Source organism: Fusarium venenatum (genome assembly GCF_020744135.1).
Source record: "Fusarium venenatum strain MPI-CAGE-CH-0201 chromosome Unknown EDB82scaffold_2, whole genome shotgun sequence".
NCBI classification, from domain to species: domain Eukaryota; kingdom Fungi; phylum Ascomycota; class Sordariomycetes; order Hypocreales; family Nectriaceae; genus Fusarium; species Fusarium venenatum.
The window spans coordinates 3,921,282-3,946,269 of NW_027072130.1; the positions used below are offsets into that span (position 1 = coordinate 3,921,282).

The following is a 24,988-nucleotide window of genomic DNA, read 5'->3' on the forward strand; positions in this document are numbered from 1 at the left end:
GCCTGAATGATAGCGGACAAGATCATCTCCCCCTTCGCTCAAATCGTTCACCGCCATTTGTGAAACAGATATTGTGAACTTCCAGATGTACTGCATGTGAAACCTACAGAGACTCAATCTTCTTAAGACACAACTGAGGGTTATCTGTACCTCGCATGCAGAGACTTACGCTTCCGGTTAGTTGATAAGCCATAGAGAAATTCAACGTCATGGTTTGGGAATACAATTGGATAATGTGATAAATGTGCGGGTGTACAGTGTCTCAAGATACCTGTCCTTGCAACTCGGTTTATTCGCCGGTGTTGTCTCTACCGTTATCTGGTATATCACTCTCGAAGATTGGCATAGATGCAATGATCATCTGCGAGTATGGTAGAAACTTTGATGACTTGACGGCTAATAATAGGTATCAGCGGTGGAGTCAGGCTGCCATGGTTATTGAATTCATGCATTAGCTTTGATATTTAGTGGAGCTGTAAAGCCATCATGATGCTCTGCCTCTGCAGTGCAGATCAAAAGGCCATTGGCTCTTTCAGCTGAACTTCACGCCTGTTCTATTTAGTGGTTGAAGCTGTGAGACACTGGAGTGACGTGGCTTGAATCTTGCGCGAGAAGTCTCAGAACTGCTTACGAATGTCGTTGCACTCTCACCGCTTGGTAGATTAATTGAGAGCAACACTGTGTATGCTCCTTTTTCATGACGGCATTGATTAAACTACAAATAGATTCATCGAACTATATATACCAGCATGTACGTAAGGATAAAAATGATATCTAGTTATTCAGTCATCCATCCAATCCAGCACCATCAAATCAAGCCAACACCATTCTTACAACAGCAACACAATGCCTGTAAGAGCCATCACTCTCATCACAACTTTAACATTTATAATGTATACTGAGCATTACTTAGGTAGTCACTATCCGTTGGGAAGGAATTGAACAATGGGAGAACAGCAGGCACCAGGTAGACAGGTAAGTTCTGAATGCCATTCAACATGAATATATCCTCTGACATACCTCAGGATACTCGAAAAGCATACTGGACACAACCAGTACCCCGCAACAAAGAGTCTGCCGCCGATAATATTTGGTGTGGAGTATGTCCCCCATATTTCGAACTAGAACGACATCTAACACAAATTATTAGCATCTCAGAGGAAGGTATCAAAGAACTAAAGGCACTGGATGGCGTTGTAGTACGGGAGAATGAGGATTAGGATGACTGACAGTATTTTGTTTGTTTTGACCACCTAAGCTTTCGCCCAGGCCTTCTCAGTTTCCTCAAGGTTATCAACAAATGTTAGTTTCTACCGTTAACTGATTTCCCTGAAGGTCATGCGACGGTCTGATGCTTTTGTGGCGACAAATACAATAACGAAATGGCTATGCTCTCTTTTCTCTAACATTTGAATGTTTTGAATCTCCCAGTGCTTCTATTTCACAGGATAAAACCTCTCACTATCCTGGTGGCTATTAATCTCGTTAATAATGACATGACCAAGGATCGTCAGAACAAATCAATGCAACAATCCAGCACAGTTATCGCCTTAACATTGGGCCTCGTTTGATCCAATCTTGATATGCCAATCCAGTGACTGTTGTTGTTGTTCAACCATTCCACTGCACGGTCAAGGATAGTAGAATGTTTAGTGCCCCGAACAACAAACACTGATAGATACACTTAATCGGTGGTGACGATTTGCCAAGTACCGTCAGGGACATCACCAGGAAGATACTTCTGAACGCAAACCTCTCCACCACCGATACCCAAATCCTCGCGAGAGCAGTCGCCGCTAAGGTCAGCCTCGGCGCCTAGTATAACATGTCAGTTTCTTATCATGAAAGAATCCATAACATCTACTTACAGTAGAGAAGAGGAGTGAAAGTGGGGTAGCCAGCATGTCCAGGCTCGGGAGCCATGCTCTTCGAGACAGATCGCTCCTCCGACTCGCCCTTGCTAATTTCATAGCCATCAGAGAAAGAGTTGACGAAAACAATGTACTCAGAGAAGCCGACCTCAGTGCTGTCCTCGTGACTTTCACTAGTGGTAATGTCATTGCCAGCAGTGTATGTCCAGGTCTGACCGCAGGTAGTCTGGTCGGGCTCGCATGTTTCTTCGGGGCCGACCTGGATCTGTCGACCAAATGTGGTGTAGAGTTCACTCTTGAGGTTGATGATACACTTGTCGTTGCCTTGACGTTTGTTGAGGATGGGGGCACGCTTGACCTTGGTTACGTCCTTAGCCTTGGGAGTAGGAGCCCGGTCGGTGAGGCTACGCTTGGAAGGCCAGGTGCTGACATCGTCATTGCAAAGAGAGCCACAGCAGTATCTATCATGATAGAGTTAGTAACACGTTAGATAGAACAAAGTGACTGAATAAGAGGAATTGTACTTACGCGTATCCGAACTTCTGAGTCAGTTCCAAATCACCGCAGGGTGTCTTGTCCTTCTGAATCTTGCGGTAGAGTCCATTGCGGCAAGGCCAGATATCACCCTCCTCTTGAGAACCCGGGAGGTTGAAGAAGAGCATACTGCATCCCTGACCAAACTTGGAGGTGTCAAGCCAGACGGGGTATTTACCGTTGGCAGTGGTAGGCCAGCCTTGAGGAACGATGGTAGCAGCATTGCAGCCAGAGAATTCGTTACCATTAGCGTCTGTCTTGAGATTGACGCCTAGCTGGAAGGACTGAACGTCAAGGTCATTGGGGTCCGGGTTGCAGGTTTCAGTGCTGTATAGATCAATGTTGATCATGTCCTGCGCTTGGACCCGGATGGCTGCGAGGGCCAGAGCAAGAAGGGAAGTTTTGTTCATCATAATGAAGACAAGTGATGCAAAGATATGATGCACTAAGAATGGGAAGTGTTGGGCGGACTGTGTGATCTTTGCAGTCTGTGATGAGGATAAAAACACTTCTCAACTTGAGGACAATGGTTTTATAGGTGGCCGATGAGCTATCGAGATAATCGGGAATATCAATTAAGATCGAAACAATCTACAATGACGTATCTTTCATACTCGACTTAATGGAGTCTTCCACAACATGGTGAAACTATTCCTGGAGGATCCGAAGGATGTCGTCAGGGCAAAGCTGTCCGCTCACAATGATGCATTACCTTCCAATAACAGGTCAAATGGAGTATATACTGAGTAGTGAATAGTTTTGGGATCTACAAAATAGTGGAAACTTGACCTGTACATTCATGTACCATGGCCCGTAAAATCTCCTATAGGAGAAGATGATCCCCGTAGTATCCGTGCACTTTATCCTCCGGTTGGTTAATAAAGAGCCCAGTGGAACTGGTGATTTTCCACAGAAGGATGCGCCAAGCCCAGGGGCAGCAAGTCGAAATGCAACATCAACGGTTGCATTAGGAATGACCCCACGGACATCTTGTGTTGTGTAAATTATAGTATCGTCATAGCCCGCATTCAATACCATGCGAATCCACAATCTGAAGGATTCTCCGATAACACGTGCCTGAGCCACGGTTATAAACAAGTTTAAACTCAACCAAGGGATCTGATCGACACAAGGCGACCAATCATCAGCTCTCCTCAAAGACATCAACCTCGCCAGAGCTCAATCCTTCCATGCAATTAACTGCACTGCCTGTCACTCGTTGCATTGACAGACACGACATACCCTTTTTAGCTTTTGAATCCCGGATGGGGATATTCGGGTCCATCCATCGGCCTTTTCAATATTCCCCGGCTCAGGCCACTTCATAACCGAACATAAGTTACTAGAGTGGGCACGGATGGGGGATGGTTGAGGCAAAGTCGGAGAATTGTTTGTACACCGGTCTGCAGATTGTTCAGGAACGCGATACTGGTCCTAGTTCTCGCCGATACTCGAGATAACCAAGATATTGAGTCAAAAATATGTACGTCATTTAGTGAATCCTTCGTCGATTCCTAAGATGGGACAGTAGAAACAAGTCCTGCATGTTGTCTCCCAACAATGACCTCGCTACGCATAAAGCTCCCAGGACGTGTATAAAGGTTTACCATCAACCACTCTTCTCAGCCTTTCTCATCATCCAACTCTACAACTACAGGTCATCCAACCATCACTCAACATCATCTATCTCTGAATACATACATCTCAAATACCACCCATCAACCAACCAAGCACTTCTTCAGACCCCACTCAAATCAAACCAAACTATCCAAGATGCACGCTCTCAGCACTTTCACCACCCTGACCGTGTCTCTGTTCGCGGCACAGACCGCCAATGCATGGCTACTGGAATTCTGGGGCACGCAGAACGTCTGCTCCAAGCCCAAAGGCAGCGCCGCCGATAACTCAGCCGGTGGAAAGCCTGGAGAAGGCAACGATTGTATGATGGCCTACTATGACTTGGAAGCCATGCTCGTCAAGGACTGGGACGAAGGATGCACTGTTAGGCTGTACAATGGCAAGGGCTTCAACTGCGATGGTGATCTCATTCTCGAGTACACCAAGGAGAAAGCAGAGGAGGAGGAGAGGCTCTCTGATGATGGAACCTACATGTGCCTTACTGACTTGGCTGGTGAGCCTGGACCTTACCAAGCTTCATACACCTGCGAGTAAATGTTAGGGGCTGTGTATCTTTGAGGGGGGGCTGAACTATGTGTATACACTAGCACGCCTGTTAGTTTTAAAGAAATTCTGTTATTATGAATCAATTCAATGCGTTAAGACTATATTTCAAGAAGTTTTTGTCAGTGTTTGATTTTGACTCTCAAATGGTGGTTCAGCAATGATGCGCCACCCTGATCTGCAAAGCAGTTATTTTCATCCTACCCGTACTCTGACAAATCGGCAACGTGAGCTATTTACATTAACTCCTATCTGCCCACTCTGTCCATTATCTTCGAATTTCCCTATAGTTTGTTAGGATGCTGTCTATCTCCAATCCCAAATGGTTAAGATTTGAACCCGTCCAGACTACCCTGTATAACCATGAGTTCTTAACGATGGAAAGCCGAGGGCATATTAGATTGCTTAGAAAAAATGTCAGAACAGTAAGATATCTAACAAAAAGACTATTATATAAGTTTAGCAAAAGCTATGTCTGTCAACCGGATCAACAGATGAATTTCGTTCAAGAAACGCACTCGGTACAAAGCAACACGGGAGGTTCATTATCATTTCACAATTTATTTAGCATCTTATTCTTCCTATTCAGTACTACACGAGGTGGAAAGCGCGTGAGAGGAGCTTTGTAGAATAACGCCAAGGGCATGTCTGGATCAACAGCTGTGAGATGACCAATACTGAGACAGTTCTTTACAGAAGTCGGCGACTCGAAGTAACCCGAGGGGATCTTACCCACAAAACGCGCTCTGACCACTGTGACAACTGAGACCAAATGCGACAGGACCCGTCAACACGAGCCGACAGTGGCAGACTAAGTCGCATACAGAAGGGGATGTACACTGCCAAGCCTGTTGATCAAGGCACCACTACGCATACCGCTCCAGTGGTTCAGATCGTGATGATCAGTCAAGGAGGAAAGAAGAAATATGCTTCTTTGCGTCCTCAGCGTCCCACTCAATCAGAACCCGTGTTTTGGCCTCGGCCATTTTGGCTTGTACCAGCGGCTTCATTGTCGCTTGCTCCTCTTCACTAAGTAGGTGGACCCTCGTCTTCCACATTTCTTCAGTGGGGATACCATCTTCTCTTTCACCAAAGAACCTCTCGTCGAGGTACTTCCAATAGATCGCGTCAAAAGCCCAACTCTTTCTAGCAGCGTAGTTGAGCCAAAAACGACCTGTCGTCCAACTCTCTCGCATGTACGCTGAAAGCACAAAAGAACCTGGGCTCATCTCTTGCTCTGCCTCTTGCATTGCTGAAATCCAGATATCTAGTTTTGCTTCGTAGATCTTACTCCAATCGTCGATGCCTGCATCCCACATTTCGGGTGTGTCGAGTAACAGCCACCAAGGCGAGTCCAAAACAAACTGTGTCGGCGCGATATAGGCAAACTCCCAATCTATAGCTCCGAGAACGTGGTCATGATTATCAACAAGGACATTGGCCGGTCTAAAATCATCTGACCAGAGGCGGAAGGAACCTGAACAGTCTGGTGACGGTAACTTTGGTCCAGTGTGCTTGGAGTAGGTAGACCAATTATCTTCGGCGAACCCAAAGCTGGACAGTTGACCTTGCTTGGCCAATCTGCGGAACAGTTGTCGAGCGACATACTTGTTTCTGCAATCATCTTCAGATGACACCACGTCATTATGCTGAAAGACCAGAGTGGCCATTTGCATTTCAGCCAACGCCGTGTACCACTCATCAGCAGTATTATAAATCTTTCATTCAGACAGGAAAACCGATTTGGGAATGTTTGAAAGCTGAACCATGTTGTTCATATTGAGGGTCATGGGTCTTCCCAACACAATGTGGGAACCCGGGGAGACCTCGACAAGAGCTCCGATGCACGAAAATTCTGGTTGCGCCAACTGTAACATACACCGTGCCATCTCAGCATACAAACTCTTAAGCTTTGTTTCCGGCATGTCGGATTGCAAGATGGCTGGATTGTTAAGGTCCTTACGAGGAACCTCGAGCGCTTGACCCATCCCTCGCCGAGACCCAAGTTCTTCAATAATCATGAAAGGTCCAATATCAGAGTCAACGCCATGGTATAAGATTTTGGGCACTCGGAGTTGCGTGTGCTGGCTTATATACGCGGCCGTCGCAGCTTCTGCGAGTGTCTTCTCTGCAGGAAAAACAGCTTGGTTAGGACAAGGCAGACGCACAAGAACATTTTCAGAGAGCACATCAACTCGAACAATGTATAAAACGTTGAAACCGCCGATAATTATCGGAGGGATCAGAGTGGCGGTTTGTCCGAAAGTCCTCTCAGCGAAAGATTCAATCTTGCGACATGTGGATGTCAATTGAACATGTTTCACCGCGTCTTTCCAGAGTGCGTCGGTTCGGTCCCAAGCAAGATTATCAGAATCTTGTCTAGCTGCCATCTCAAAGAAGCCATATGATATGGAGATGCCTTTTAAAGGCAAAGTGGACAGGATATCGCTAGAGAAAATGCGGATAGTATTGGGCACCTTTGTTTGGTTGGGACGCCTTCTGTGAAGAGGGGCATTATTGGAACAGTGACTAAATCATCCACACACAACACTGTAGATGAGAGAAGCGAAGTAACGGAAGAATAATATAAATTTGAATTAAACAGCCATAACGGTCATTAATCAAGTAGTCAATGCGTCTATATATGCATGCATTTGGTCACACTCCCCAACTAACAGGCCAGAATCTTAGCAACAGCCGCCTCAGCGGTGACCATAACAATGGTCTGAATGTTGCCGGTGGCGAGGTCAGGGTGAATACTAGCATCGGTAATGAACTGCGTATAATTGTTAGCATCTGAGAAGGAATTTCAAGTGATATATAAACTTACAAGGTTGTCCATTCCAAAAACCTTGGTGTTGGTGTCAACGACGGAGCCAATCTTGGCAGTACCGATGAAATGGTCCCCCTGGTCAGGCTTCTCGAGGAGAGCATCGATGGTGGTGTCGCCCTCGAGGGTGTAACCAGTTGACTTGTCAGTGATGGAGGTGATAAACTCCTCAAGGAAAGCCTTGGAAGCCTCGGTATCGGCCTTAGTGGTCAGGTAAGGAGTCTTCTCGAAAACGGTCTTTCCATCTTGGTCAAGTCCCAGAACGCCAGACGAGGTTAAACCGTGGGTAAGGTAAACCTTGATGGAGATAACACCATCACCAGCAGCGGAGGTAGAGCCCTGGAAGTAACGGGTCTTGCCATCGGTTCCCTTGCGGGAAGTGAAGAAGATCAGGCGATGACGACCTTGGGTCAAAACACCAGAGGCAGAATCCTCAAAGAGCTTGATGTTCTTGGTGTCGGTACCGTTGAGAACACTGTCGGTGTCGAGCATGCCCCACTTTCCATCAGTCTTGATGTTGAAGGCAAAGATAGGGTGGTCCTTGATCTCCTTGCCGACGGGAAGGTCGATCCAGTTTCGCTGGGCAGGAAGGGTGACACCAGACTTCTTGGCGTTGAGGATCTGCTTCTTGGGACCGATACCAGAGTTGAAGAGGATGCGGGGAGTGGACATGGCACCAGCAGAGAGGACGACGCGGCCGTTCTTGGAGAGGTTGATGATCTGCTTCTTACCATCGGCGGTCTCGACCTCAACACCTGTGGCGTGGGAGCCGGATCGGACAACGCGGATGACCTTGGTGCCCATGCGAAGGCTGAAGTTGTCACGCTTCTCAGCGAGGGGAAGGTAAGTCCTGACGGGTCCAGCTCGAAGGGAGTTTTGGACGTTCCATGAAGGCCAGCTGTAGACTTGGTGCTTCTCGTTAGGCTGCTTGAGCATATCAACAGACTTCCATCCAGCCTTGTTAAGGAACGAGGATAGGGTGTTGTAAAGGCCAGTGTCGTAGCGCTTGTTATCCTTGGAAGGCAGAGTGGTACCAGGGTTGCGAGCGTACAGCCTCTCGGCAGCGGGTGCAACGTCATCCCACTTCCATCCTACTGGCCACTTGTCGTTGAAATCGCGCTCGGGAGGGTGAACGAATACCATGTAGTTTACAGTAACACCGCCTCCAAGAACACAGGCAGCGAGACCAGCAGTGTCAGGGCACATATACTCATTCCAGAGATCGAGACCACCGACAGCAGCGGAAAGGCCAGGAACATCAATGGGAGTGAGGGAGGTATCCCATGGCAGAGAGTGGTTGGATCCAGTGTTGATGGTAGGGCCCCGTTGGCCACGCTCAAGAAGGAGAACCTTCTTGTTTGTCTCAGAGAGTCGCTCAGCAGTGATGATTCCAGATGGACCACCTCCGACAACAATGTAATCGTAGGTCTCTTTGGCGTCGCGGCCTGAAGCGATAACTGAAGTCGACAGGGCGACGAGGCCGAGGTTAGAGATGGAAGAGAAACGCATGATTGAGCTGGTTTACAGCCAGAATGAATGTGGGTAATTAGATGGGAATTGGGGAATATTCACAAAGATGGGAATCGACATTCCCTTTTATTATAATGATGATAGATTGATAATCTCTTCATACACCCCATTTACTGTAGTTGCCCCATCGCATCTCCGTCATCTGTTTCTTAGAACCCTGCTTTTAAGGTTTCATCGGGTGAAAAACTAGAACCAAGGCAACGGTTCACATCTGTCAGAGTACTTAGTCAGTCTAGTACCCTGATTACAAAACCGGTGACATCCACTATTACTGTTGGTTTCTCGGCTTTCGTTGCGAATACAGTGGTTAAGAGTTTTTCCTACGCAGACAACAGAGTTTGCTTTGTGATCAAGTCGGCAGTTCAAACTGTAGTTGGCAAAGCCCGTTCCGAACAGCCGGATTTAATGGGGACATATCCCTGCAAGTTGATGAATTATTCATGCTTAGCTGAGACGGATCTAGCGATGTTGGGTATAACTCTCTTTCTGAAACAATGGAATATTTCCAGAAGGAGTGTCAGTACCGAGTCCAAAGCGTGCCTTATCTCATCTGATCATTGGGTTCTTGTTTGTGTTGCATTATCTCATTTCTCGATTGCGGGCTAAAAATTATAAAGAGCCGATGCCCCCCCTTGACAGGCAACATGTCATGTCGGCAATGACAGTTTAACACTAGACTCATAGTGGAATGTATTGCCACTGGACCCAAGTCCAAATCGTACCTGATCAACATGGCCATGGCTGTTTAACCAATTAGATGATTGCTTGGCTTCTAGCACGAGTCAACCCTGCTCAATTGTTTGCTGACACACTCTAGAGTTGGATAATTTCTCTAGGGCAAAGAGAACTCTGCTAAGCCAAGTGATGTCATATCATCAAGCAAACCAAAGTAACCGTTAAAGTTGAAACACTCAAGCGTAAATATACCGATCAATTGCATAAACCACATAACAAAAAAAAGCAAGCACAGACTATGCCTCATGACATCGCCATGCAACTACTAAAAATATCCCGGATTATCCGAGATTGCCTCGTGTTTACGGGTCCTGTTAACCCACTCAATCTTGGCCGCGACGGCGGTCAGAGCGCGTTTTGTTTATAAGAAAAGCGCAACCACGACATTCTTTACATTGAATGATATTCACCTTTATCATCGATCTTCGACAAAAAAAAAGATGACTGTCACTCGTTTTGCCTCAGCCCTTTTGGCTTCTTCTGTCCTGGGCTTGGCCTCGGCCGATGTCCTGGATATGCCTATTATTGTCAAGGACGGTTATGTATGTCGATCGGAATCTCTACAGGCCAGTTGCAAATGGACTAACTTGAACAGAAAATGGTACAGTTTGGTATTGGAACACCCGCACAAACTGCCCGTCTTCTCTTCGATACTGGAAGTTCTTCTGCTTGGATGGTCGACGCTGAGTGCGCCGAGACTTGCACCCATGTCAACAAGGGTAACCGAAATGGATACAACCTCACCGAATCTTCTACCGGCAAGAAGACAGGCGATGACGCCAACATCGACTATCTCGGCGGCAAGATTGTCGGTCCTACCATCCAAGACAAGTTCACAGCTGGTGGCTTAAAGTGGGATTCCAAGTTCATCGCTGCCAACGAGAGCACCTGGACAGCACTTGCGGCTGATGGCTTCATGGGCCTTGGATTCGGCAGCATCCAGGATGGCAATGCCACACCTATTTTTGAGTCTTTGATGGAGCAGAAGCTTATGGACAAGCCCCGCTTCGGTATCTACTACGACGGCGAAGATGATACTGGCGATAAGCCCGGCAAGGGCGTCTTGACCCTCGGAGGATCACGAGAGGACAAGTACGTTGAGGGCGACTTGATCTCTGTCCCTCTGACCGCCACCAATGGGGACTACGACCTTTGGAGATCTATCATCCACAGCACCACTGGAAAGCAAGACAAGAAGAAGTGCAAGACCGACCGAAATGAGAAGCGAACCGAGATGAACGGCATGAGCGTCGTCTTCGACACGGGCGCTTCAAGCATCACATTCCCCGAGTCTATGATCAACGACATCTACGAGTCCATTGGCATGAACTACACTGCCATTCTCAAGGGAGAGCACACCCCCCTCTGCAGCGAGTTCACCAAGGACTGGTCTGTTACCTTTGAGATTGGCTATTACGGCGACGAGAAGAACGTCACCATTCGAGGTGATCAGCTCCGTCGCCCTGGCTTTGCTGAGCGCGAGGATGCTTGCTGGCCTCCTTTCCAAGACGGCCCTGAAGGATATGCTCTTGTCGGCACCCTGTTCTTGAGAAACTTTTACACCGTTTGGGATTACAGCCTCTTCCCCGGTGAGGTTGGATTCATGAACCCTCAACTGTCTTTCGGCTACCTCAAGGAGGGCTTCTAGGCTTATATCACGAGTCGGATTAGCATGAATGCTGGACCGGATGCATCTCGTCCATTATAAAGTGCCCAAAATCAATTGTTACATAATACTACTATATAATGATGTCCAAATGAATACATGGAGCCCAACTTAAAAATGCACCACCCCCTCACATCGAAAAGTCAATAAGTGCCCAATTAATACTGCCTCCATTCTCCCCAAAGTCCTGGCCACCAGTGAGAAACTCATTTAACCACGCAGACTCATTGATCGGCGACGAGAACAACGTTAGCCCTGGAAAGTCCCACTCAAACACGAATTGATCAGGCACAAATGACTCTAGTTCCGTGTACCCCCCAGCTTGTCGTTCTTGATTCGCGTCGACCTCCACAGCATCGTCCGAGTCTAGGTTAAGTCCTCGCTTATACTTTTGAATGCTCAACTTCAAAAGCTGAAGGTATAGAACACTTGTATTTGAGCGACTGTCACCTTTCAATCCACCAGCGACAGCCATCTCCAGTTCGTTCAGCAAAATACTCGCTTTGGCGACTAAGTCATGTTGTGATTGGTGATCGTCCTTTTCTGGAAGCAGAGCGGATAATTTGAGGAGAAGCAAACAACAAAAAGTGTTCTTGGCCCACACAAAGTCCATAGCGTATCGGATGCTCTTGAGATAAAGCCTCGGTTCTTGGATTATTATGTCAAGATGTTGTTTCAGTGATGCTTTAGTCATGTCAAGAATGGTCTTTTGGGTAACTGACATGACATTCACATTCTCCACACCCGCAGCTCGTACCGCGCGACAAAGAGCCATGTTATCAGCCCAGCATCTCTGGACCGACAAGTTCGGTACAAACCACGGCATAGCTTGATGATGTGGTTCCGAAATGCGTATCCAATCATGGAACCAAACATCTATGTCGAGTTTGGCATCTTTAACCAAGTCCATGATTTCGCTGTCGCCGAGGTTCGCTCTCTGTGGTAAAGACGCGTATATTTTCGCGCGAAGAACATTAAGTTCTACTTGGGCAAAGAGGTAGTGATCCATGCCCGTGGAGAAAGGGCTTTGAAGTAGAATTCTGCACCGACGTGAGGCGCCTCTGAATTTAAATGTTGGCACACCTCCAGCATCAACATGAAGGATATAACTCAGGACGAGAAGGTGAAGCCAAACCCGTGCTTTTCTCATACGCGTAAAATTGTTTTCGATGATCGTTTGTTCGCCATTGGACAGTGTATCACCGAGAACAGACTCGGCCACAAGTGTGTCATATGCTTCCGTGAAGCCCAGATCCATGGCCATACGCGTCGCAATAGCTATGAGAATAGCCCTCTCACCGGCATAGCATGCCTGCACCAACAAGGCCTGAACAGTCTCAAGATTGCCCGTCGATGGGTTTGCTATTGCAGCGTTGAGCATACGCTGTGTTCTCAATGCAAGAGCTCGCCATCTCGAATTCGTCCCATTCAGAACACGGCATCCCACTGAGCATATGGTGCTGAACAGCAAATCACTCCGGCTGCGAATTGCCGGAAGGGAGTCGTAACGCGGATCAAAAACAGGAACGTAGCGATCACATCCAGAAAAGAAGGCGTTGAAGTACAACTCAGCTTCTTCGTTACTCAAATCATCATCGGTGAAGATGTTGGCAGCAGCCGGGGTCTCCGTTTCGAATGATGATCTGGGACGTTTGGATGGTCTTGGAAAATGAGATGTAGTTTCTGGGGAGCTCGTGCTAGTGGAGACTGCCAGCTGAGATGGAATATTTGATGCATGCGCGAAGTTGATATCTGAAGGGGGATTGAATGTTCTTAAACCGCTGAACTGGAGTGGTCTTTCTAGGTCAGACACATAGTTCTGGGTAAGTGGTCCGGTTGTATTGGGTGCATTTGGTGGTAGACGTGCTCTCAGTGACTCGATCTCTTTTTCCAGAGCTTCTATTCTCCTGCTCGGCCGTTAGTTCCTTTTCCCGTCGCTCTATCAGGGTAGCAGACAATTCATGGGGTTCTTTGGGCTTCTCAACAAAATTGCACGTTTTCTGGAGTTGTTGACATCTGAACGTTGTTAGTATATATTCAGGTTGATGTATAGACTACAAAGGCAAAAGATCATACCGAGAACACGGCCGGGATCCATCACACTTAACCTAGCAACCATGTTATTATCTTATCATAGAGTTGCCATGCCATGTCTGTATACCTTGCTCTGGCGACAAGAGCCGCACGACGTCTTGATACCAAGTTAGTTCGTGGCACAGTCAAAGCGGCGTCAGAATGAGAAATACCGGGATTCGTTTCTTACGAGCACGAGGTTGTGCAGATTCACTAGCTGACCGATGATCGGTCGAATGTTCTCCGTGTTGGACCTCGTTTGAGACCATGCTGAGCGGCGATAGTAGGAAAAGTCCGACAACAATAATGCGGGGATAGAGTTAGTGCAGCAAAGCAAATGTGAGGAGAAACTGATAGGGTCACGCGAAGATTGTGTGGAGATGCGGACAACACTCCGACTAACCTGATCTGGCTGGCTTTTTTTTTTCATGTCGCAACAAGTGAGAACAACAATTTTGACAAACTCACGTCAACCTCTGAAGCCTATGGCCTGATCAAGTTGCAGAAGAATTAGAAGAAGAAAACCGAGAGTCCTTTGAGGTACAACTGCTGCTGTAGCATGCCAGCATCATGCTGGACAACCCCATGGGGATAGCCTGTTAGCGTTCGGACTTGGTCAGTTTTCTCCGGTCTCGGTTAACATACCGGCAATGGAAACGTCACAGCCACGGACATGATCACGATTCTCCGAAAAATGACAACGGAATATGCGTTACAAGTCCGGTCGGCATTTAGAAATGAGACCATCGTGAAGCAAAGGTTCCCCGCTGAGTATACGACTTGATCATATTTAAGAAGAAGCATCCCCCGCATACGTCAATCATCTTATCTTCACTCATCAAGATATATTCCTATCGTTGACAAACCTTTATCATGCCTCAATGCGAACGTATCCCTACATATTGGGGGCCAGATACCTCTGCCACCAAAGACTCATCGAGTCCTTCAGTGCATCTAAAGTGCAATGACTCCAGCCTTCCTTTCGAATTCTCCTTTGAAGCCGTCCGCCCTAACGTCTTCCGTACAACTTTCACCTCTCCAACTCACCCTACACCTCCTCATCCCAGCGTCCCCCGCGCTGAGACAAAGCTGGACGGCGCCAAGCCTAACGTGACCTCTTCTGAGAAGGGCATCAAGATCCAGATCGGCGATGTCATTGCCAACGTTGACTACTCTGGTGAAACTCCTCTGCTTTCAGTCGGGTTTGACGGACAGCCACCTATCCTCCAAGACTTGCCCAACAGGTCTTATGCTATAAACGGCGACGGAGTTGCGCATTATACTTTGTATAACCGCAAGACCTTTCACGCTGGATTGGGCGAGAAGGCTGCTCCTATGGACCTCTCTGGTCGACGCTTCCAGCTTTCCGCCACCGACAGTTTTGGATACGACGTGCACCGAACAGATCCTCTGTACAAGAACATCCCTCTTCTGATCAATGCTACCCCTCAAGGCTGTGTGGCCATGTTCTCAACCAGCCACACTCGTGGCGAATACTCCATCGGCTCGGAAATGGACGGTATGTGGGGTTTCTACAAGGTCTATCGTCAGGACTTTGGTGGTCTTGAGGAGTACATCATCACCGGCAAGACTATTAAGGATATTGTCCAGACCTACGCTGAGCTTGCGGGCTACCCTCTTCTTGTACCCCGTTGGGCTTTCGGATACCTGTCTGGTGGTATGAAGTACTCTATGCTCGACAGCCCTCCTGCAGGCGAAGCTCTCATCGAGCTGGCGCTCAAGATGAAGGAACACGATATTCCCTGTTCAGCTTACCAGATGTCCTCCGGTTATACCGTGGCCGAGAAGCCTCCCAAGAACAGACATGTCTTCACCTGGAACAACCACCGATTCCCCGACCCTGAAGACTGGATCAAGCAATACCACAAGCTCGGCATGCGTCTCATTGCCAACGTGAAGCCTTACCTCACAGCATCTCACCCAGAGTACGAGAAGCTCAAAGAGGCCGGTGGTTTGTTCACTGATTCACACACCAAGAAGGCGGCTGTCACAAAGCTATGGAGCGCTGGTGGTGGTGAGAGGGACGATGGTGGACACATTGACTTTACCTCTGAAGCCGGCTACAACTGGTGGTACAATGGTATTAAGAAGCTAGCGGAGGAAGGTATTGATTGCATGTGGAATGACAACAACGAGTACACTATTCCTGATGACGAGTGGCAATGTGCTCTCAACGTCGGAAAGGACATCCTTAACGTCCCTGAAGGTCTCGAAAAGCGACCCCAAGTCGGTCTCTGGGGACGTAGTCTCCACACCGAACTCAACGGCAAGGCCTCACACGACGCCCTTCTAGCCGTGAACCCCGATTCTCGCCCCTTCGTCCTTACACGTAGCGCCACAGCTGGTACTCTCCGCTATGCTTGTAGTTCCTGGAGTGGCGACAACACCACTAGCTGGGACAGCATGCGAGGATCCACGGCTTTGTCTCTTACTGCTGGTATGTGCCTGATGCAGTGCTATGGACACGATATTGGTGGTTTTGAAGGTCCCCAGCCCTCACCAGAGCTTTTGCTCCGATGGGTTCAATTGGGTATTTATTCTCCACGATTTGCTATCAACTGCTTCAAGACTGGCGAGGACAACTCTGTTGGCGATGTTATTGAACCATGGATGCATCCTTCCATCACTCATCTCGTACGCAAGACTATCAAGCGCCGTTACGCTATGATTCCCTATATCTACTCCCTCGCCCTCGAGAGCCACAAGAGTGCTTTACCTCCTCAGAGATGGGTTGGCTGGGGCTATGAGTCTGACCCCGAAGTCTGGAACCTCCTTGATGGAGAGACACAGTACTGGTTGGGTGACTCTATGCTTGTTGGCGGAGTCTTCCAATCTGGAGCTAGCAAAGCCAAAATCTACCTTCCCAAGGCATCCGACAATGATGAGGGTTACTTGAACCTTAACGCACCTTACCAGTACCTCGAAGCCGGCCAATGGGTTGACATTGATGCCGAGTGGTCAGGCGCCGGTATACCTGTTCTCGGCAAGGTCGGCCGCGCCATCCCGATCGGTCGCGACGTCCAAGTCCTTTCGCCCGGTGAGAAGGAGAACGTTGCAGACCTTCCCCTCGATGACTACCGAGCCGTCGAAATCTTCCCTCCCCAGAAGGCGTCCAAGGGTGGCAAGTGGCACGAGACTACATGGTACGAGGACGACGGAACATCGGCAGCTACTAAGAACAAGATCTCTTCTTACACCCTCTCTTATACTGCGACAGAGGCTGAGATCAAGGTCAAGTTCTCAAGAGATGAGAGCTCAGGATTTGAAGCGCCTTGGAAGACCCTTGTTGTTATTCTACCACCCGGTGATCAAAGGAAGGTTGTTAGCGAGGAGTCAAAAGAAGTTGTGTCTTTGGGAGTGAGCGATGAGGGCAGAGCCAAGTTTGAGCTGAAGTAGGCCCTGCAAGACATCTACTATAGCTAGTTAATTAAATTCAAAAAGTTATCTTTCTCGGTAATGTCACTCATCAAGTCTTTATTCCGTTGGTAAATCGTGTACATGATTCAACTCCTGTTCTATCCAACGCCCAAGTATATACGGCCCCAAGCCCTTAAAGCTCCCTTCCAACCTTCATTTCCAACTCACGATGAGCAGTCAAGATACCTCGGACCCGATGCTGAAAGTAGAGAGGTCCTTGCTCCAGCTTGGGATGCATCTCTCCGTTCACAAAAACACCGGCGTTGAGATTCTTTTGAGCATTATTGCAGAGCCATTTATCTTCTGTTAGGATCCTCTTGAACATTTCATCGATCGTCTTGAAACCTTCGTCGGTAGCATCCTTGTGTCGGTAGACCTCGTATTCCATGGAACATTTTCCGACCGAAGTAGGAACGCAGCGCATCAGGTAGAAGAAGTTAGGGCTAGGAATATTAGCTTTGGAATGTGTTGCCGAAAGGATTACTCACGAGACAGTCATGCAAGCATTGGGAAAGTAGTAATTGCTCACGACCATTAAGCCAGACTTTTCTGCTTCAGCATTCACATTGGCGAAGTGCTCGATGTTGCCACCTTTTGGATCCACCTTGTATGCTGTGAGGTCCGCTATAGCAGCGGCATCAGGATGGGCTGTTTTGCAATGGTAACACTCGTTGTAGTTATCTGCCAGTGTCTTCCAGTTGTAATCGCCACTCATACCCCAGGTATGGTCGAACTTGTAGTCATCAAAGTTGAAGGATTCGTGTCGTTTCATTCTGTCGATGTCTCTGAACTCAATCGACCAGTCTTCAGGGGTCTTGGAGGGATCGAGGTTGACCCAGATAAACCCCTTGTCATCGACGTGTACATGGATGGGGACCTTGGCACCTTGAGATGTCTGTTCTTTAGCTGTGCCGCGGAAACCCTCAATGATGCCGTTTTTGTTCTTAATGAGGAAGAATTGGAAGCCAGCTTCATTGATTTCGACACAAGATCCGGCTTCAGAAAGTCTAATCTTGTGGCTGACAAAGATCCATTTCTTAGCAAAGATGGCGCGGCGTTCGAGTTCGTAGATTTCCTTGGATCTGTACCACGAAGAAGGCAAAGCTCGCGCTGTAGCTTTGAAGTCTTGGACGAATTTGGTCTCAACCGGCTTTGGCGAGCGAGTTGACGACAAATACCTCGCAAGTAAAGACAAAAGTCCGGCTAAACCGGCGATGGAAAAGATGGAAGAGACAAATGAATGAGTAACGTGGAAAGTCATATTGGCAGGAATTGTACACTGGGCAAGTGATGCTGCTCAAAGGGACCGTTGATTTACTCTTTTTTTATCACCAAGGCGTTTATGCGCCAAGTCACAAGTAACATCAAGAAACCGTTCAGTCGGAGAATCCGTGCTGATCCCGAGGGGCAAGGAAGTATCGGAAAGAATCCGCCCCCGTCCGTGTCCCGCCTTCGGCCTACTGCATCGTGGCTTGACGCGACAACCCAACCTATAATCTTATCTCTGGTCTTCAACCACAAGCTGGGCAAGTTATGATGGTCATTATGAACTATCGTTAAGCTGATACCATAATAGTCAAGTCGTGGAAATGAATCGTCCTTGACGGAATTGTGCAACATGGTCCCGAAATGTGACATCCCGACTCAGCAAGGATTGTCTCCCGACGTGCATGTAACTCATGGATAACCATTACCAAGTAATATGGGCCAGAAGCTAGATCAATCCCCATATCAAGTCTTAGCTAGTTCATAAGCTAAAGAGATACGTCCAGTCTTAGCTCGATACTCCCGTTTGTCCCCATCCGTGCCCTATCATTTGACCCATTTCTCTCGCACTACCCCGCGTAATGTCTGTGTGCGTATCTTTTCCTATGTCGAACTTGGAGGAGAAGGGGCCAGGATATCCCTTGGGTTTTAGTTTACCGGTTTGGGATCTATAAGACAGATGAGCCGCATCCGTATCTGGAGAAAATCGAACCATTACCATCTTTTCTTTGACACTATTCTATGCACCGGGATACTATCTCCACCATGTCGAATGTTCAAGACTCTGTCCCTGGCGGAATTGCAAAAACAGAGAAGGAGACCCACACTCCGGACAATGTATCGTACCATGTTGTTCATCAAAGCGGGACTGTCCATGAACTCGGCAACATTGTAGACCCTGTTCTTAGTGCTAAGACCCTTCTGGTAAACGAGGTATGCACACCTTGTCATCTCCGTTGCGATATCTGTTGCTAATTATCCTTGAGGCCATCAACGAGATTGGTTGGACAAACTTCCACCTGAAGCTCTCTTGTCTCGCCGGCTTCGGTTATGCCGCCGACTCCCTCGTCGTTTTCCTCCAAAGTGTCGCGGCATCTCAAGCATACCTCGAAATCGGAAATGGCGGCTATCCGACCGGTTATGCTATGGCCCTGTACGGTGGCCTTTTGGTCGGTGCTTTATTCTGGGGTTTTAGTGCCGATGTTATCGGCCGAAAGATCGCCTTCAATGTGACTCTTTTCTTAGCAGCCATCGCTACGATCGCTGCAGGAGCGGGTCCGAATTGGATAGGTTTCTGTGTCTTGGTAGCTATCCTAGGCTTCGGTGCTGGTGGTAACCTTGTCCTGGACCCTACTGTCATGCTCGAGTTTGTTCCAGCCAGGCAGCAGTGGGTTATCACTGCCATGGCTGCATGGTGGGGCATTGGACAAGCCAGTGCTGGCTTTATTGCCTGGGGCTTCTACTGTAAGTCTCTTGACTATCTCACTTGGCTGATGGTTAGAAAGGCAGCTGACTATTGCCTCTAATAGCTCGACCTGAGTGGTCATGCACAGCCGAGACCGAATCATGTACTTGGCAAAGTAACAAGGCCTGGAGACTCATCATGTTCACAGGCGGTGCTCTAATGTTTGCCATGTCTGCCCTTCGAATTCTTATCATTCAATTACCCGAAACTCCAAAGTTCTTGGTCGCATCTGGCAAGGAAGAAGAACTTGTTGCCATGCTTCAAAACCTTGCTTCCAAGTACCGTCGACCCTGTTCCCTGACTGTTGATGCCCTCAGAGCATGTGGTACCACTGATGCCTCTGAGCAAAGTGGACGTCCTGATTCTCTCAAGGGTTTGGGTAAGAGCCTTGTTGGACATGTCCGAGGCCTGTTCTCTACTAAAAAACTCGCGCTTTCTACCTCCCTTATTTGGTTTTCTTGGACATTGATCGGTTTGGGATACCCACTCTTCTTTCTCTACCTCCCGTAAGTCCATATTATTCCCTTTACTTACAAGACATTTAAGCTAACGTAACTAGGACCCTTATCAGAAGCCGTCTTCCCGACTATGCACCCTCTTTCACCGAAACATGGCGCGACTACACCATCACCAACATCTGCGCCATCTTCGGTCCTCTTATTGCAGCCGGTCTGACTGAAGTCAAGTTCCTCGGCCGTCGATACACCATGGTTGTAGGTGCTGTTGTAACGGCTATCTTCTTCTTTTGTTACACCATCATCAAGACACCAGCTCAGAACCTCGCCATCAGTAGCTGCATCTGTATGTTTCCTCCCGATTTTAGATACATATGAAGACTTACTGATCTCCTTAAGCTGTTTGCATCAACCTTTACTATGGTACACTGTACGCATATACTGTCGAAGTGTTCCCTTCTGCGCACCGCTCGACCGGAAATGGTGTCGCCGTCGCGCTGAATCGTATCATGGGCTTGTTATCTGCTGTCATCTCTGTCACTGCGGACACTACAACTGTAACACCCTTGTATATCTCAGCTGCGCTCTTCCTTGTACTGGCTATAATCTCTACTATTCTTCCTTTTGAGCCCTATGGCCACAACGCGTCTTGATAAGACGGGAGTTTTGTTATTGAGGTTTTTCAGCGCTGTCTTTATTATCTCGTCACGATATTTCAACACTTTTTCTTTATTTTTAATGTTTTTCCTTGGTGCTTATTATTCAAATTTGTGCTTGAGCTACTCGGTACTTCTTTTAATACATCAGAACTGATTCATGTCCCACCATTCTACATTCATATACAAGCTCTCTCCTATGGGCCCTAGATTCTCCCAAGCGCCCCAAGCAAGATCGTATGTAGTGTTATGATCGTTGGTGATTGCTACTGAAGCCAATACGGTTTCATCAAGTCCCCGATCAGCCACCTCCATCTGCGACCCAGCCTGTGTTCCTTCCATCATCCACCTCGGAGGCGTTGCATAGCAAGTTGTTGATTCGCGCATATCTGTCGGCGGTGTGTTCATCTCAGACTCAGGGACAGCTTCGTCATCGGCGGCTTCGGTACTGGTAGCCCAGACAGTCTGACTATTGACAGTTTGATCCCTATAATTTGGGAATTGAGGAGCTGCCATGTCTAGTAAAATCCATATAAGCGACGTTTTCACAGCTGCAGGAGACGCTGTCTCTGAGTTGATTTGCAACGGGCGTTCTATCGACTCGATAAAATGATCCAGGGCAGTATCCTTGGAAGGTGTTAGTTACGGTCTATAAATATATACAAATTGGGCCAAAGACGTACAATTGCTTTGCAAATTGGCCAGCATGCCGCCATTTGCTTGACAAGTTTGCGGCAGATATCCAGATTTTCTAGAGAAGACGCCTTTAACCTTGTATCGCTCGTTCGGGCCCAGTAAAGATGCAGTGTGCAAGCAATGGCTGCTGCCTGTGCAAGGAAAGGATCCACGATCTTCAGTCCCTTTTCGTTGGCTGTTCTAATAAGTCTCGATATCCAGGTGCAGTGTCTCAAAGCCTTCTCGCATGACGCTCTCCAGAAGGTGTTGCCGCCTAGTCTTTCCCTGGGGGTCTCTGCCATCGAGGTGTAAAGACAGGGATGGTTCAACACGCAGTGGATGGCGTGGTATGCTACTTGGATTCTGACCCAAGGGAGTAGGTCCGAACGGTTGGTGTGCGCGTCCTGGGCCGATATCGAAGGAAACTTGACCCTGTTGTAGCTCAAGTGGACAGGGTGGTACATCTCAATATCAAGGACCTGTGAGCAGAGTTTTGTGTAATCTGATTCTGGATGCCAGGGATATTTGACTCGTCCCTCGACACACCTTGCCACATAAAGCCGTAACTCCGTCCAGAGGCTACACAGCTTGTGCGACTGAGCCCATACGTCGGGAAGTGTCTCATGGACACCCGTCTCTACTGCTCTTGGAACCGGGATGCATTTTGTTAGCGGGTCTCGGGCTTCAACTGTTAGTAACTGTGGTGTGTCGACGTCTTGCTGGACCGAAGGTAGTAGAACGGGAGCACCGCACGAGTAGCTCAAAAATTGGATGCTCCAGAAGACCCTTGATTTTGCTTGCAAACTCAGTAATCTTACTGGGTCTCGTTCGTTGTCTGGAACTAGTTGGAGCATGCTCTTGGCGATGGATATATCAAAGCCAGCAGTAGTGACATCTCCGACTACTCACTTATTAGTATATAAAGTACGGATAGTTGTGGATTATATCCTCACTGATGAAATTATAGTACGCTAATAAGCAGAGTGTCTGACTGCTCTGGATCGTCATGCTCCCTTGAGCAATTGTAAGCATGACACTTGTACGGGCAGCTTTATAGTAAACGCCGGGGCTCTCCACGCCTTCTCTTTCTTGAGAGGAGGCATAGTAGGTGGAGAACAGAGCCATAATAGCATGGATCAGTTCATCTGATAAATCTTGGAGAGGGTCGTCGAACAGCCACAAGGGTTGTCGATGGATGTGTCGAAAATAAAAGCCGATTGCTTTCGCACGCAAATCAACCGATACCGGTGTCCTTTTATCTATAAGTATGGGAGAACAAAACCATAAGGGTCACAAAAGACATACGATAATGATTGCTGTTGCGGTGTAACTGCTGAGAAGGATAGCACTTGGTTTGGCCTTTCAGACGTTGAAGATGGTGTAGTTTCCTGCATAGATTGGGGCCTGTAGTAGTCCAGTTAGTATTGGTTCTGAAATTCTCAATCTAATGGGACTTACACAACCCTACTAATGAGATTGTCAAGCTTATCTTCCAGTTGCTCCAGTCGGCTCGACTTATCTGATTAGTTGAGAATTAACCAAGAGCCTCCGTCAAGGGTCTTACCACAGTAGGGTCTACTTGGCTCGTAGATTGCTCGCTTACAGAGGCCGTTTCTACAAAAGAGCAATGTTGACGAAGACGAGAACAGGCTGAGCATTGTGGTCTTTCACCAGGGCAGCGTATCTTCTTGCGTCTACGAAAGCTTAGTAAATCACCTCTGTTTTAGCTAAAGGCGGCCCAGTCATACCTGCAATTATCACATGCTTGCGTGGCTCGTCTGTATTGCCTTCTTCTTGGTGCGCTCATAGTTGGTTGTAGTCTATGTGATCTCGCTAAAGATTGAGTAAGTTAACAATTTTGGAGAAAGGAGCAGTTGGGAGGGTGTCTCGTGTTGTTATGTAGCAGCAGGCATGTATAGTACAGGAGTCCATGTGCGGGGTGACAGCCGCTAAAAAAGAGGTTCGGATGCTTGTAAAATTCCGCTGATAGTCTGTAACCGAGACATAATTTTGCGATAAGCCCACCATGGCTGGGATTAGTTAGTAGACTAAACTTTACCACATGTGGGTTCAAAGCCATAGTATAGAGTCGCAGGTAAACAGTGTTGCATTCATAATTAAATCTCAGAGACAAGTCAATTGCTATCCTTCTGTCTACAATTTACTATCGGCTGATGATCTAGGAATTCCAAAGTTGGAAATATCTTCCTTTGTCGATCCATCTATGGCAAGCTCGGCAAGAACACGTCCAATAGCTGGCGAAAACTTGAAAGCGTGACCACCACCCAGTCCGATAATGATATCAGGGTTATTCTTCAATGGACTAATCACAAACTGTCGATCAGGTGTAATCGCATATTGGCATGTGATGGTTCGCAGAGGCTCACCCTTCTCGGGGATAAGATTGCCCATGAACGATGTCAACTCGTTGAACAACTCTTCCGAAGGAACAAATGTTCGATTCTCGGGTGTCATAAAGTTATTCGACGTGTCACGCCCTGCTTTGATAGCTGGCTCACCATACATGGGGAATCCGTAGTAATACCGATCGCCAGCCCAAATCCAGACGGGGAATTTAGTCTCGTCAAAAGGTTTGAGGTCAGCTGGCTTGTAGTATGTGACTTGCTCTTGCATGACCGTCAGCGGAATCTCTGACCCCAGAGGTGCAAGAAGCTTGTTGATCCACGCATCACAAGCCAAAATGACCTTGTCGGCATAGAAACGACCCTTGGATGTCTCTATTGCCACGCCCTTCCCATTCTCGTTAGGGATAACTGCATCCACACGCGTCTTCTCTTTCAGAACGGCTCCATTGGCACGAGCTTGATACTGCATTGCCGCAACTGACTTTGATGCGTGAACGATACCCGAGTCTGCAGTATATATCGTCTGAACACCCTCGGGGATGTGGAATGCCGGCCATCGCTTCATGACCTCGACCGAGTCAAGCAATTCGTAAGAAATGGCGTTCGCATCCAAACTCTTCATGAACTCACTAGCAGTCATTGTCTTCTCAAACTTGTTCAATTCATTCTCGTCAGTGGTGGTCTTGGGAAAGAATGCCACGCCGCCGGTGATGGTCAGCATTTGTAGACCGCTGCGACGTTCCAGTTCGGCCCAGTCCTTGTAGGCTGAACGCGCGAGGGCCACGTAATCTGGTGATCCGTAGGATGTTCTGACAATGCGAGATGTGTCATGCGATGAACCGTAGACGTTGCCAAACTCATACTGCTCGAAGCCAACGACGCTGGCGCCTTTGATAGCGGCGTGGTAGGCTGCTCCGCTGCCGAGGGCACCAAGGCCAACTACGGCGACATTGAATGTGTTGTTGGACATGACTATGGTAGTAATAGATGAGAAAGAAAGACACTATATTTTGAGATGATTTCTCATTCCGATACTGAACAAGGCAACTTTATAACATGACCTTAGCCTAGATACCATCTTCGCTCCTCAAATCCGTCCCCACACTTGTTCATCTGTCTCGTGATATTGTCCGATATGCGGAGAAGGCTTGCCCGAGTTATCTTCCCCTCTCTAGAGCAAGCTACTAAAACGTAACCAATTGGTCTCAGCATCTGTCTCAATGTTTGCTGTCATCTCATCCTGGGCA

At 47.9% G+C, this 24,988-nt stretch overlaps 11 protein-coding genes across 11 annotated transcripts; 4 read left to right on the top strand and 7 right to left on the bottom strand.

Moving 5' to 3' along the window:
* Positions 1-1,684: 1,684 nt before the first annotated feature.
* Positions 1,685-2,818, bottom strand: EDB82DRAFT_554918 (uncharacterized protein; the record flags this gene model as incomplete). The annotated part of the gene is made up of 3 exons (XM_025734267.1): positions 1,685-1,815; positions 1,869-2,332; positions 2,400-2,818. 3 exons carry the CDS (start codon positions 2,816-2,818, stop codon positions 1,685-1,687), a joined length of 1,014 nt encoding a protein of 337 aa, XP_025585090.1.
* A 1,184-nt stretch (positions 2,819-4,002) lies between these two features.
* Positions 4,003-4,577, top strand: EDB82DRAFT_535915 (uncharacterized protein; the record flags this gene model as incomplete). Its single annotated transcript, XM_025734268.2, has 1 exon — positions 4,003-4,577. The coding sequence occupies exon 1, from the start codon at positions 4,179-4,181 to the stop codon at positions 4,575-4,577; it is 399 nt and encodes a 132-aa protein (XP_025585091.1). The 5' UTR covers positions 4,003-4,178.
* Positions 4,578-5,219: 642 nt separating this feature from the next.
* EDB82DRAFT_566442 (uncharacterized protein) lies at positions 5,220-6,976 on the bottom strand (the record flags this gene model as incomplete). Its single annotated transcript, XM_065609827.1, has 2 exons — positions 5,220-6,304; positions 6,353-6,976. 2 exons carry the CDS (start codon positions 6,974-6,976, stop codon positions 5,489-5,491), a joined length of 1,440 nt encoding a protein of 479 aa, XP_065464705.1. The 3' UTR covers positions 5,220-5,488.
* A 244-nt stretch (positions 6,977-7,220) lies between these two features.
* EDB82DRAFT_566443 (uncharacterized protein) lies at positions 7,221-9,006 on the bottom strand. Its single transcript, XM_025734270.2, has 2 exons — positions 7,417-9,006; positions 7,221-7,362 (listed from the first exon to the last, which is right to left on the bottom strand). Exons 1-2 carry the CDS (start codon positions 8,923-8,925, stop codon positions 7,258-7,260), a joined length of 1,614 nt encoding a protein of 537 aa, XP_025585093.2. The 5' UTR covers positions 8,926-9,006; the 3' UTR covers positions 7,221-7,257.
* An 897-nt stretch (positions 9,007-9,903) lies between these two features.
* On the top strand, positions 9,904-11,403 carry EDB82DRAFT_162552 (aspartic peptidase domain-containing protein). Its single transcript, XM_025734271.2, has 2 exons — positions 9,904-10,223; positions 10,277-11,403. Exons 1-2 carry the CDS (start codon positions 10,122-10,124, stop codon positions 11,327-11,329), a joined length of 1,155 nt encoding a protein of 384 aa, XP_025585094.1. The 5' UTR covers positions 9,904-10,121; the 3' UTR covers positions 11,330-11,403.
* Positions 11,404-11,425: 22 nt separating this feature from the next.
* Positions 11,426-13,723, bottom strand: EDB82DRAFT_497967 (uncharacterized protein). Its single transcript, XM_025734272.2, has 5 exons — positions 13,594-13,723; positions 13,509-13,538; positions 13,424-13,455; positions 13,304-13,363; positions 11,426-13,254 (listed from the first exon to the last, which is right to left on the bottom strand). The coding sequence occupies exons 1-5, from the start codon at positions 13,687-13,689 to the stop codon at positions 11,478-11,480; spliced, it is 1,995 nt and encodes a 664-aa protein (XP_025585095.1). The 5' UTR covers positions 13,690-13,723; the 3' UTR covers positions 11,426-11,477.
* A 463-nt stretch (positions 13,724-14,186) lies between these two features.
* On the top strand, positions 14,187-16,954 carry EDB82DRAFT_497969 (glycosyl hydrolases family 31-domain-containing protein). Its single transcript, XM_025734273.2, has one exon. It carries the CDS (start codon positions 14,294-14,296, stop codon positions 16,835-16,837), a length of 2,544 nt encoding a protein of 847 aa, XP_025585096.1. The 5' UTR covers positions 14,187-14,293; the 3' UTR covers positions 16,838-16,954.
* Positions 16,955-16,956: 2 nt separating this feature from the next.
* Positions 16,957-18,167, bottom strand: EDB82DRAFT_444570 (uncharacterized protein). The gene is made up of 2 exons (XM_025734274.2): positions 17,347-18,167; positions 16,957-17,301 (listed from the first exon to the last, which is right to left on the bottom strand). The coding sequence occupies exons 1-2, from the start codon at positions 18,117-18,119 to the stop codon at positions 16,992-16,994; spliced, it is 1,083 nt and encodes a 360-aa protein (XP_025585097.1). The 5' UTR covers positions 18,120-18,167; the 3' UTR covers positions 16,957-16,991.
* A 478-nt stretch (positions 18,168-18,645) lies between these two features.
* On the top strand, positions 18,646-20,697 carry EDB82DRAFT_444573 (major facilitator superfamily domain-containing protein; the record flags this gene model as incomplete). The annotated part of the gene is made up of 5 exons (XM_025734275.2): positions 18,646-19,057; positions 19,111-19,588; positions 19,654-20,095; positions 20,149-20,390; positions 20,444-20,697. Exons 1-5 carry the CDS (start codon positions 18,866-18,868, stop codon positions 20,695-20,697), a joined length of 1,608 nt encoding a protein of 535 aa, XP_025585098.2. The 5' UTR covers positions 18,646-18,865.
* Positions 20,696-23,275, bottom strand: EDB82DRAFT_444575 (uncharacterized protein). The gene is made up of 7 exons (XM_025734277.2): positions 23,124-23,275; positions 22,940-23,069; positions 22,834-22,889; positions 22,681-22,779; positions 22,329-22,627; positions 21,384-22,276; positions 20,696-21,327 (listed from the first exon to the last, which is right to left on the bottom strand). Exons 1-7 carry the CDS (start codon positions 23,180-23,182, stop codon positions 20,848-20,850), a joined length of 2,016 nt encoding a protein of 671 aa, XP_025585099.1. The 5' UTR covers positions 23,183-23,275; the 3' UTR covers positions 20,696-20,847.
* Positions 23,276-23,466: 191 nt separating this feature from the next.
* On the bottom strand, positions 23,467-24,838 carry EDB82DRAFT_497975 (FAD dependent oxidoreductase). Its single transcript, XM_025734278.2, has one exon. It carries the CDS (start codon positions 24,709-24,711, stop codon positions 23,530-23,532), a length of 1,182 nt encoding a protein of 393 aa, XP_025585100.1. The 5' UTR covers positions 24,712-24,838; the 3' UTR covers positions 23,467-23,529.
* Between the last annotated feature and the right edge of the window lie 150 nt (positions 24,839-24,988).